Source organism: Monodon monoceros, unplaced genomic scaffold (assembly GCF_005190385.1).
Source record: "Monodon monoceros isolate NGI ecotype Baffin Bay Population unplaced genomic scaffold, NGI_Narwhal_1 Contig338_ctg1, whole genome shotgun sequence".
Taxonomy (NCBI): Eukaryota; Metazoa; Chordata; class Mammalia; order Artiodactyla; family Monodontidae; genus Monodon; species Monodon monoceros.
In genome coordinates, this window is record NW_021699314.1 from 8,060 (window position 1) to 20,574 (window position 12,515).

General features: G+C 52.0%; 1 protein-coding gene and 1 gene segment (V, D, J or C); one reads left to right on the plus strand and one right to left on the minus strand.

The window, feature by feature from the left end:
- LOC114905037 overlaps window positions 1–1,430 on the plus strand; it is a 3,670-nt gene extending 2,240 nt beyond the window's left edge. Inside the window, 1 exon segment of the C gene segment in view lies at window positions 1,385–1,430. Coding sequence covers window positions 1,385–1,430 — 46 coding nt within the window.
- LOC114905109 lies at window positions 7–4,183 on the minus strand. The gene is given in 3 exon segments (XM_029239651.1): window positions 7–3,034; window positions 3,873–3,944; window positions 4,138–4,183. Coding segments are annotated over 3 exon segments (1,101 nt in total). The 3' UTR covers window positions 7–2,051.
- Window positions 4,184–12,515: the final 8,332 nt, after the last annotated feature.

A 12,515-nucleotide genomic window follows, 5' to 3' on the forward strand; every position in this document is an offset into this window, starting at 1 on the left:
GAAAATGAATATAAACGAGCAGTTGATAAGCTAAAACTGAAATAGATTCAAATAGTGAAAAGGGGAACCTTCTAGTTTCTGTCAACATCTTTGCCTCAATTTAGAAATGCAAATTTTCCAGGTGTTGTTGCGTTCAGTGGAGCATTTTCAGTTTTGTGGGCCGAGCAACACCCTCACCAAACCACACCTTGGTGGCCATGAGCTATAAATTTACCAACTGTGTTTTCTTGCTTCCTAAAATAGACTCTCAGCTGATCTGCTTCCTGCCACCTGCTGCAGGGGGCCAGCCCCACACGCGGCCATCTTGACTAACTCAGCACCACCAATTAATTAAAAAAATAAGCCGAATTTATTGTTGCCAAAACTCAGCCTTGAAACAGGGCAGGGGGCCGACAGTACCGAGTTACTACTTCTCGGCCAAACTTGCACCCCTATCAACTCCCCAAAGACAGGGTTCACAGTTGTTAATTGAATGATAAAATTTAAAATACTTTAAAAGTCTCTCACATTCTAAAGTCACAATTTCCCTAATCATCAGGACCCCCTTGAAGCATATCCTGTCTTTTAGTATTTCATAAGCGTGCCTCTTATGATGAACATGTATCTTTCTCTTAGCAAGTGTCCCCACAAAGCCCGGTACCTGTAACCTCCCCAGGCTCTTCCTTTCGGGGGGCTGGGGCACCCCACTCTCACCAAGATCGGGACACTACATGTCCATCCTCACCCAGACAATTCTAATCCTAACCAATAAAGAATTTGAAGTACAATCTAGCACAGAGCACACCTCATATCTGAAGGGGATATTTCACTATGCCTTCCACATGTGGCATTCCTGTGGTTCTAGAAACACAATCATCAAGGCACAGTCCTCAACTGACTCTATGATTGTAGCAGCCAAATTATCTCTTGCCATAGACCAAACTGTCCTGCCGCCGAGGGGGTCCTGGGACTCCCCCACAGGTGGCCCTTCCTGCCTGCAGCTGCCTCTTGAATGCCGGCAGTATTCCGATTTTTGAAAGACATCAGAAAATCCAGAGGCTCTGAAATCCCTAGGGCGCCTGGTCCTGGTCCCCTCCTGGCCAGTCTGCCCAGTCCCCCGGCGGACACAGACACGTCCTGAGGACCAGACGGCGATGCCCAGAAACCCCAGAGACAGGAGCAGAAAATAAAAGCCCTGGAGGGGCCATTCTTACCTGAGGAGACGGTGACATAGATCCCTTGGCCCCAGGCGTCTATACCGCAGTAATCACTGTGGTGGGATCTCCAGCTTCACCTCACAAAAACCTTGGGGGCCCGGCACGGCCCCATGGCGCCCGGGGAGCCGACAGTCCGAGTCACTTATCCGGAGGGCCCCGGAACCCTCTGATGGCCCTGCCCCCTCCAGGCTGACCCGGAGACCCCACATCCCAGCCTGGCGCCCAGAAGCCTGACCACTGCCCACCTAGGCTGCCTGACCATGAATCACGAATCCTTAACTCAAACTCAGAAGTCCAATCAACTTCAAACAGCCAGCCGCCTGCCCCAGAAAGCTGACGGAAGCCCCTGGTGACACGGTGAAGCTCGAATCAAATGGCCAGACCAGCCGAAGGAGCTGCCTTGGCTGTCCCCGCACTGCGGCGTCCTTGGGGCAGGGAGGTCCATCTCTGGACCCCTTTTATGGGGACCCTCTCCCTGGCTCCCTTTCTGGTCCTCCAAAGTGCCCCGCACTTCTGACATTGAGACCCTGACACCACGGGTCTCCCCAAGTGCGGTGGAAGTGTGGAGGGGGTGAGGACTCACCTGAGGAGACGGTGACCAGGAGCCCCTGGCCCCAGGCGTCATACCAGCTGTCACACTGTGACAACTATGCCGGGACCCCGAGCAATAACTGGTGGCCGGCCAAGACCGCCAGGCCACCTCGCATAACACCTACTGTGGCCGGCAGGGCTGGGGACCTTGGGAGCCCAGAGCCCCCGGGTGGCTGAGACCCCCAGGGAAAGCTCTGGCTGCAGAGCCCATCCAGAGAGGGCGTCTGGAACCTCTGCTCCCCGCTGGGGTGAGCCTGGGCCCCCTCAGCCCTCTTTCCGAGCCCCCCAGGCTGCCCCAGGCCCTCTAGACCTGAGACCCAGACAACCTCGTTTTCCCCCCAAATGCAGCAAAAAAGTCTCAGAGAAAGTGAGGCAGGAGGGCTGGTGAGGACTCACCTGAGGAGACGGTGACCAGGAGCCCCTGGCCCCAGGTATCCAGTGGTCACAATGCCATGGGCCCCGTTGGGAGGTGTACAAAAACGCAAGCCCCTGGCAGCCTCCTGGTCCCACCCGAAGCCCTACCCCCAGGTCCCTGCGGCCCCGGGCGCAGAACCCGCTCGGTTTAGACTGTGTTCCACCAGCAGAGGTCCCATTTCCACGGGACGGGGAGGCAGATGGCCTCAGGAGCAGCCTCCGCCCGGGGACCCCCGAGGGTCCCACACGGGCCAAGGACTCTCTGGAGGTTTTCCCCCAGCCCAGGACAGAGGAGGCAGAGAGCCATCTCACCCGAGGAGACGGTGGCCTGGGCGCCCTGGCCCCAAGCGCTGAAGCGGTTCTGGTCGCCCTGACGCACACAGGCCCTGGCCCTGGGGAAGCTCTGCTCAGGGCTCCTCCCTCCCAGCCGCCCCTGTCCCAGGGCCTCTCGGCCCAGCTCTCAGCTGGCTCACCTCCAGGGGCTCTGTCAGCTCCCAGGCCTGGTCCCAAATGGGACCGCAGGCAGTGGTGGTGCAGCCACAGACCCCAGGGACCTGGCCCATGGCTCAGGCGGAGCAGCCGTGGGGGACCCTCACCCGAGGAGACGGTGACCAGTGTCCCCTGGCCTCAGAGGTCAAAGTTAGCATATAGGCACAGTGAGCTGGCCCTGTGCTGGGGGGCCCAGAGACCTGCACCCAGGCTCCCCAGGGAGCCCCCAGGAGCTGGAAGGTCTGCTCCCTGCTTGAAGAGACCGCCCAGCCCCTGCCCCTGCAAGCACCCTCCCGCCAGAACCCCGTGGTCTGGGACTGGACATCCTCCAGACCCCTGACTTGCTTTGCTCCCACGAGGTCACGTTTTCCCTTTGGCCTTCTGTGCAGCCTGCTGCTCGGAGGCTCAGGGCCGCCCAGCCCTCCTCGATTCCCAGCTGGGCTCCCCTCAACCCAGTACCCCTTCCCCAGGCATCAGGGACCCAGTCCCTTGCCTGGAACGTGTCCCATCTCGTGCCCTCCTGGAAAGTCCCTTCACCTTCCCAGATGGCACATGTGACACTCCTTCTTCGGGCTCCCTACCCGCCCCCCTTGTGCACCCAACTGTGAGCCCTCAGGGCGAGGACCCAGCTGCCCTGGGGCCTCTCTGCCCAGGGGTTTTGTAAAGTTGTCAGTCACCGTGGCCCCAGCTAGCACTGTGGTTCCTGGCTCGGCCAGAGCCCCGAGGGCGGGCAGCGGGTGAGGTGGATCTGGGGCAGGTCAGCCACAGGGCCCACGGGAGACCCCTGCCCACCAGTCCCCACACTCATTCCTGGGCTGGTTACAGATTATTTGCCGCTTTGCTAATAATCCTCCAAGTGTTGAAGGCTGCCTGCGTGGTTTCCTTTTTCTTTTAGAAATGAGAGCATATTCAAGGCTGTCTCGCGCCCACCTGCACTGGACCTATGTTCTCAGGTGGAGAAAGCCCTGCCATGGCAGTGGGCGGGGTCCTGGGCCGTTGCTGACCGCAAGGTGGCTGGCTCCTGCCGGCGTGCCCTGGGGGGTCTGTCAGGGTCTCTCTGGTCGCAGCTGTGGTGCTGGCAGCAGCCCCCTTGTTAGCACTGTGAGGACTTTCGCTGCCCTCTGTGGTAACGGGGCTCCAGGGGTCTGGGGCTGTGCTGATGCTGGACCACTGTGTGCCCACACAGTCGGATCCCTGCCATGTCCCCCGGCTGCTGGTCCTCGGAGAGGGTCTCAGCTCTTTTGATGGCCCTGGCTGGAGGGAGGGTATGAGGGGAGGGGCATGATGGTCTAAAGGAGTGGATTCCCCCTCCCAGACCTGCGTGAACCCTGGGGGGCTCCAGGGGAGGGGAAGAGGGGGCCTGCACTCAGCAGTGTCGAACCTGGGGCTGGGTGCCAGGACCCACAGGTGTGCCAAGTGTGGGCCCTCACGGAGGGGAGATGCTCACAGGTGCCCAGAGGCCAGGTGTAAGTGTGGTGGGCGTGCTCGCCCATGGACCACTGCCAGGGGTGGACAGAAGGGCACAGACATGGCTGGGGACTGGGAGGGGGTGATGATGCCCTGGAGGCTTGCTGTGGGAGGCGTCAGTGGATAGCATGTGGGGAAGTCTCTCTGTGTGTGTGTGTGTGTGTGTGTGTGTGTGTGTGTGTGTGTGTGTGAGTCCAGCTGACCCCAAGACCCAGAGGCTGGGCCCTGTGCCTGGAGGAGAATGGCAGGTGGTTGGATGTAGCCTGATTTAAAGGTGGCCTGTGTGCTCAGCAAAGAGGCTGAAGGATAGGGAGCATTTTTGAGAGTCTCTCCCTCTGCTCCAGGGCCTCTGATCTCCCTTTAAGGAAATGGGGGGTGGGGCTGTCCCAGGCCCTCCAGGAAATGTCTGCTCTGGCTTTCCAGCCATCTGGTTTTTTGCCTGGGGGAGGGGAGGTGCCCACCGTGCCCTGCCAGCCCCCCTCTCCTCCAGCCCCGTGTCTCAGGCCCCACCCAGCCTGGGCCCTGTCTCTTCAGCACAGCAGAGGATCAGCCAGTCTGCAATATCGTGTACCCTGTGGAGAGTGCAGCTCTGCCCCTGGGGGCTGGCATGTCCTCTTGGCCCCCAGGTGTGGCAGGATCTGGCTTCGGCAGAGCTTTTTGAGCCCTTCAGAGAAAGGCTGCCCCGGCCCCTCTTCCTGGCAATGGTGTGCAGAACTTGGGTCAGGGCAGCAGTGGTGGGTCTGGAGCCTGCAGGCCACGCGGCTGGCTGTGCTCATGCCCAGGCTGGGCTCCTGCTATAGCATCCCATGGCCAAGTCCTGGGACGCCGCTCCTGCCCCCACCCACTTCAAGCACGTGCCAGAGAAAGGACATGTGTGTTACAGGTGTGTGCCCCAGCGAGTGCCAGGTGAGGCGTCTGGGTCTCTGTAATGGGGTGGCCAGAAATGGGCCCATTGGCCATGCTGAGTCAGTCTCCCAGCTTCTGCCCACAGCTGTGTCCCATAAGGTGCCCCCACCCCACTCTGGAGCAGGTGGCTGGGAAGGTATCTCCCAGGACAGCCAGGCTGTCCTGAGCAGGAGTTACAGTCGAGCTGAGGACTGGGCCCCTGAGGCCAGAGTGCCCTGGTCATTAAGCTGCCTCATTAGAGTCAGGACACATCCATGCAATTACCTCAGTAAATAGCCAGTGAGCTACAAATGGCTCTCGGCCTTGATGTCCATGACGGGAGGCGGGTGGGAACAACATTCCCTGTGCTCCTTGAACTTCTGGATCACAGTGTCCAGGAGATGGAGAAGTCAGAGATGACATGTGCTTAGGTGATCGGAGGCCTTGCTTAAGGGTGGGGGCTGCGGCTGGGCCCAGGGCTCTCCATGGCCCTGCAGCCTTGGTGAGCTAATCCCACTCCAGGGTCCTGTTTTCCTAGAGCTGGCACTGTGGTAGACCAGATGGCCAGAATGCGGGTGCGCTTTGGTAAGTGAAGAGGACCTTCCTCACGTTTGTGCAGGGAGTGCTTTGTATCTGAGATTCGGCTTCTGATGTCCTCCACCTTTGGGGAACTGGTCTCTGGACATTTTGCTCCAGAAGGAAGGTCCTTATGGGCAAAAACACAAGAGGAAAAAGTGCTTGGTGCTTCATTTATCAGTTCAGAAGTCATACAAGGGCATGTGGTTGCTTCAGTCAACAAATCAAGAGTTGCAAGACGTTACCAAAGGGAAAAGAAACAGGGGGATTTCCCTGGCAGTCCAGTGGTTAAGACTTCACCTTCCAATGTGAAGGGGGTGCGTGTTTGATCCCTGGTTGGGGAGCTAAGATCCCACATGCCTCATGGCCAAAAGAACAAAACATAAAACAGAAGCAATATTGTAACAAATTCAATAAAGACTTTAAAAATTGTCCACATAAAAGAAAAATCTTAAAAAAAAGGAAAAGAAACAGGAATTACCTCTTTTAATACCCAAGGACATGAGCAAAAAAGGGTAAAAACCAGAGAAAAAGGTAACAACTTACAAAAAATTTTTAATAAGTGTGGGGGACACCAACACATGCTATAAATTTCAAAAGGCAATAGTCAAAAAATGAACAAAAGATTCTAGTGCCTGCTGGCCTGTTCCCCCCTCCACCCCTACAACCCAGAAGAGGCAGTTGGGGGGGGTGGTTAAAGTTTTGAGAAGTCTCCTAAGTTCCCCCACGGTCCTGGGAGGAGGACACTGACTGGGAGTGTCACCACACTCGACGGGAAGGACACCTCCAGCTACAGGGGACAGCAGGCCTGATCTTCAACAGGACAACCAAAGCTGGCTGGCCTCCCCACGGAACGAGGAGCTGGGGTGGGAACTTGCTCAGTGCTGAGGATACGGGGGTGGCGGGCTGTGTCTCTGAGGATGTCTTGGCCATTCCCTCTTGACTGCAGAGTTGCTGCCATGATTAGAAGCATGAAGGGCTCCCACAGCACCTGTGGCAGGAAGGAAGGGCAGGAACAAATGCACTCTCATTGCAGCCTGGCCTTTTATGCAAGAAGGGAAGCCCCGGCTGCTCCCACACCTCCATGTCAAGAACGATGCTGCGTCCACAGCCTCCCCTGACTGTGCAGTCCCTGCACCCGGGAACACCCTCCTCTGGGAGATCTGGGGAGGTTGAGCTGCTCTACGAGCACCTCATTTTAGCCTCTTCTTTCTGCCTGGCACAGGCTGGTTGCCCCTGGGAGCTGCCACAGGAAAGGGGGTGAGCAACGTCAGTGGGTTTTCAGTGATGGGCGCAGGAGCTCCTGGGGTTCAGATCCTGATGGCAGCATGCCTTTGACAGAGGGACATGCCTGTCCCTTCAGTACAGTGACCTGGATCTTCAACAAAGTCTCAGGGATCATGACAGCCCCTTCACCCCTCCTTTGCCCTAAGGTTACAGTACATCAGGTCAAGATCAGTGCTTGGCCAACAGTCCCCAGAGGGGGCATCCATAGCCTTAGGTGGGGCCAAGGGTGTCAGGCACTCCCCCTCACCATACAGGACAGGGAGGGGTGCCCGACAAATGGCCCTATCATCGCTGTGTACATTTGCTTGCATGCATTTGTTGGCACTGCCAAGCCTTATGCATGTTTGAGGCAGTTTGCCAGCTTTTCTCCTGAGGGCTTTCTTGACTTGGAGTTTGAAGCTCTTTCCTGCCATGAACTCTTTCCACATTGTTCCCACAGACTCCTGCCATCGTAAATTTCCAGCTGAAGGTGAAAGGAAGGGAGAAGAGCACATCGCCCTTGGAATTCTTGGAAGGCTCCCAATGACCGTTGGTTCTGGCACCCACACTGTGCTGGAGAAAGTGGCTTTTCTGTGGATGAGGTCTAGGGATGAATAGAACCAGGAAACATGGCTCCCTCAGATTCCAGAACAGGAAGAGGCCCCTCTGAAGACCTGATGATGTTCTGGCTTTCATATCCAAATGTGCCACCCCCTCCATCACTGACTCACGGCAGTTAGCCCACATATGGTGAGTTGCTTTTCTGCTGGTGGTGCTGCACCTGCTCTGAGCCACCAGCTCCCTGCAGCCCCTGCAGTGTGTGGACCTGACCCACTCCTCTTGCATCAGGAAGGATCAGGACTTCTGTGTCTGCAGAGTCGCAGCCAACTCCGGGTCCACATTTACTACAGCCTTCCCCTGGAAAACTCACATAAATGCCCTGAGCCTTGAGTTCCCTCGTCTATAAAAAGACAGATAACAAAGAGGGAATCAAGATGGTGGAGTAGAAGAATGTGGAGCTCACCTCCTCCTACAGATACATCAAAACCACCTACATATGGAACAATTCTCACAGAACACTTTACTGAGCACTGGAAGAAGACCTCAGACACCTGAAAAGACAAGAAAGACCTCCACATAACTGGGGAGAACAAAAGAAGAGAAGAAAAGAGGAAGCGGGATGTGACCTGCACCCCTGGGAAGGAGCTGTAAAAGAGGAAAGGTTCCCACACCCTAGGAAGACCCCTCACCAGTGAGATCAGCTGGCAGGTAGTGGGAGGTGCTTCAGAGGTTTGAAGGAGAGCACAGCAACTGATCTGTGGCAGGCAGAACAGAGGGAGACCTATACAGACAGACCTTGCCATTGCTCTGAGTGTCCCAGTCTGAGACGTGCTTTTGTTGGTATAGGCAGGGGCTGGATGCTGAAGGTCAGGCTTTGGAGGTCAGACCTGGGGAGAGGACTGGTGTTGGCTGTGTGGAGACAGCCTGAGGGGGCTGGAGTGTGGTACGGCTGCAACCAGGGTGTATGCGGAAGACTGGGTCTGCCATAGAAGCTAAGCACCATTGTTAAGTGGGACGTGAAGGGAAGAGTGGGGTGGAGTATTCCATAGCAGCCTCTTTCTCCATGCACTAGACAGGACGCCACCTCAGTGGGCTCCAGGAGTGTGTGCCAACGGGTTGCCCCCTCACAGAGGTGAGCCCCAGGGGCTGCATGATGTAGGAAGCAGGGCTGAAACCTCTTCCCGCGGCTGTGTGAGCTGTGACTTTACCACCACCACAAGCTTTGTAAACTCGGTGCCTGTAGGCAGACAACAGGTGCTCCCACGGCCGGGGTGGGTCTGGCCTTAGCAGCTGTGGGCTTTGTGGGCACATGCACATGGGGGCTGGGCCAGGTCTGGGTCTGAGCTGCCTCCATAACACTCACAGTGGGTCCAGGTGCATGACCACTGTGGTCCTGGGACCTGACTGCAGTGGATCTGTGCTGGTGACCTTATGAAAACAATGCCTGAGTGACCCCAGGGCTGATTGCTGGCATCCCCACAGTTGAGGTGGGGCCAAGGGCAGTGCCAACAACAGTGTACTTTGTGAGCCAGCACAACAGGCGACAGGTGACGCCACAGAGCACACTACTGGTGGACAGCTCCAGTGGAGAAGTACTCAGCAGCTCCTCTCGCAGTGGGCACGCTCCAATGCCTCCTACCTTAGACTGCAGCTCAGAAACAGATCTTGGGGCTTCTACTCCAACAACTAGGGAGCAGGCCCTTCCCCCAACAGGGCTGGGACAACCACAGAGCAAAAACAGGAAGCCCTGCTCAACATCCAGTGCAGGCTTTGGTCACCACAACACCAGTCACACTTCCTATCAAGGAGAAAACAGCCAACACTCACTGAGGAAAGAGGTGGCAGGTATCCACACTAAAAACAGCCCTTGTACCAAAAAATATTAAGCCCACACAAGCTACACAGAGACGCCCCCACATATATAGCCCTCCGAGACCACAGTAGATAATTGTTTCTCCTAAACTCACAGAGTAAGAGAAATATAAGGCAAATGAAGATGCAGAGGAACCACTCTCAGGTAAAAGACCAAGAGAATTCCCTTGGAGGAACAAACAATGAAACAGACTTCTTCAGTCTAACAGACACCAAGTTCAAAAAGTCAGCAATGAAAATACTGAAGGAATTAAGAAAGGCTATTGACAGAAATGCAGATTACTGTAAAAAGGAACTAGAAACTAAAAGGTGAAGCCAAGAAAAATTAGAAAATTCATTTGCTGAGATGAAAGCTGAGCTCAAGGCAAGGAAGAGCAGAATGAATAATGCAGAAGAAAGAATAAGTGAGCTGGAAGATAGAATAGTGGAAATTACCCAATCAAATCAGCAGACAGAAAGCCAAATGAAAAAAATGAAAGCAATATAAGAGACATATGGGGTAATGTAAGCAGGCCAATCTACACATAATAGGGATTACAGAAGGAGAAGAAAGAGAAAAGGGGATTGAAGTTGTATTTGAAGAAACTATGGTTGAAAACTTCCCAAACCTAAAGAAGGAAACAGACATCCAGACACAGGAAGCACAGAGGGTTCCAAACAAGATGAAAACAAACAGACCTACACCAAGATATAATTAAAATGACAAAAGTTAAAGATACAGAGATGATTCTAAGGCAGTAAGAGAAGAACAAAGAGTTAATTATGAGGGAACCCCCATGAGGCTATCAGCTAATTTCTCTACAGAAACACTGCAGGCCAGAAGGGAGTGGCAAGTTATATTCAAAGTTCTGAAAGGGAAAAACCTGCAACCTAAGATACTCTACCCAGCAAGATTATTTAGAATAGAAAGAGAGGTAAAGTATTTCCCAGACAAGGAAAAACTAAAAGAATACAGCAATACTAATCCTATCCTAAAAGAAATATTGAAAGACCTTCTCTAAATAGAAAAGAAGTAAGAAGCTATAGGAAAGAGAAAAATCACAATTGGAAAGCAAATTATTTAAGCAAGTATACAGATTAAAAAATCAAAAAATTTTTGTGAAAGCAATGATAACCACAATGAACAGCAAAATGATAAGTATGAAAATGTAAAAGAGGACATCAAAATCATAAAATATGGGACTTCCCTGGTGGCGCAGTGGTTGAGAGTCTGCCTGCTGATGCAGGGGACATGGGTTCATGCCCCGGTCCTGGAAGATCCCACATGCCGCGGAGCAGCTGGGCCCATGAGCCATGGCTGCTGAACCTGCGCGTCTGGAGACTGTGCTCTGCAATGGGAGAGGCCACAACAGTGAGAGGCTCGTGTACTGCAAAAAAAAAAAAAAAAAAATGGAAGAGGAGAGTAAGAAAATGCAGATTTTTTTTAAAAGAAGTTGTTTGAGCCTACATAACTATCAGTCTAAAGAAAGTAGATATAAGAAGGGGTTAACATACTCGAAAAACAGGGCAACCACAAGTCAAAACCATACAGTAGGTTCACAAAAACCAAAAAGAAGAGAACACAAGCATAATATAAAGGGAAATCATTAAACCACAAAAGGGAAGACAAAAAGAAAAAAAAGGAACAAAGAAGAAATATAAAATCAACTGGAAAATGAAGTTTAAAATGGCCATAAATACATATCTATCAAAAATTACCTTAAATGTCAATGGATTAACTGCTCCAATCAAAAGACACAGAGTGGCAGATTGGATTACAAAACCAAAATCCAACAATATGCTGTCTACCAGAGACCCACTTTAGGGCAAAGGACACACGTAGATTGAAAGAGAAGGATGGAAAATGATATTTCATGCAAAAGGAAATGACAAGAAAGTGGGGATTGCAATACTCATATCAGACAAAATCGACTTTAAAACATAGGCCATAAAGAAACATAAAGAAGGACACTATATAATGATAAAAGGATCAATACAAGAAGAGGATATTACACTCATCAACATATATGCACCTAATATAAGAGCACCTAAATACATAAAACAAATGCTAACAGACATAAAGGGAGAAATCAGTGGGAACAGAATAGTAGTAGGAGACTTTAACACCCTACTCACATCAATGGACAGATCTTCTAGACAGAGAATCAATAAAGCAACAGAGATCCAAAATGATACAATAAAACTGTTAGACTTAATTAATATTATCAGGACATTACATCCAGAAAAACCAGAATAAACATTCTTTTCAAGCGCACGTGAAACATTCTTTAGGATTGATCATATACTGGGGCACAAAACAAGGCTCAACAAATTTAAGAGTATAGAAATTATTTCATGCATCTTCTCTGACCACAGCAGCATGAAACTAGAAATCAATGACAGGAAAAGGAATGAGAAAAAAAATGATTATGTGGAAACAAAACAACAAGTTACTAAAAAACCAGTGGGTCAACAATGAAATCAAAGAGGAAATTGAAAGATACCTTGAGACAAATGCAATGAAAGCAGAGCCATACAAAATCTATGGGATGCAGCAAAAGCAGTTCTTAAAGAGAAGTTTAGAGCGATACAGACCTTCTTCAATAAACAAGTAAAATCTCAAATAAACAACCTAACTTACCACCTAAGAGAATTAGAAAAAGAAGAACAAACAAACCATATATGACAAACCAACAGCCAACATCGTTCTCAACGGTGAAAAGCTGAAACCATTTCCTCTAAGATCAGGAAGAAGACAAGGTTGTCCACTCCCACCACTAGTATTCAACATAGTTTTGGAAGTTTTTTTTTTTTTTTTTTTTTTTTTGCTGAATGCGGGCCTCTCACTGTTGTGGCCTCTCCTGCTGTGGAGCACAGGCTCCGGACGCACAGGCTCAGTGGCCATGGCTCATGGGCCCAGCCGCTCCGCGGCATGTGGGATCTTCCCAGACCGGAGCACAAACCTGTGTCCCCTGCATCGGCAGGCGGACTCTCAACCACTGCACCACCAGGGAAGCCCAGTTTTGGAAGTTTTAACCACAGCAATCAGAGACGAAAAAGAAATAAAAGGAATCCGAATCAGAAAAGAAGAAGTAAAATTGTCACTGTTTGCAGATGTCATGATGCTATATATAGAGAATCCTAAAGATGCTACCAGAAAACTACTAGAACGAATCAATGAATTTGGCAAAGTAGCAGGATACAAAATTAATGCACAGA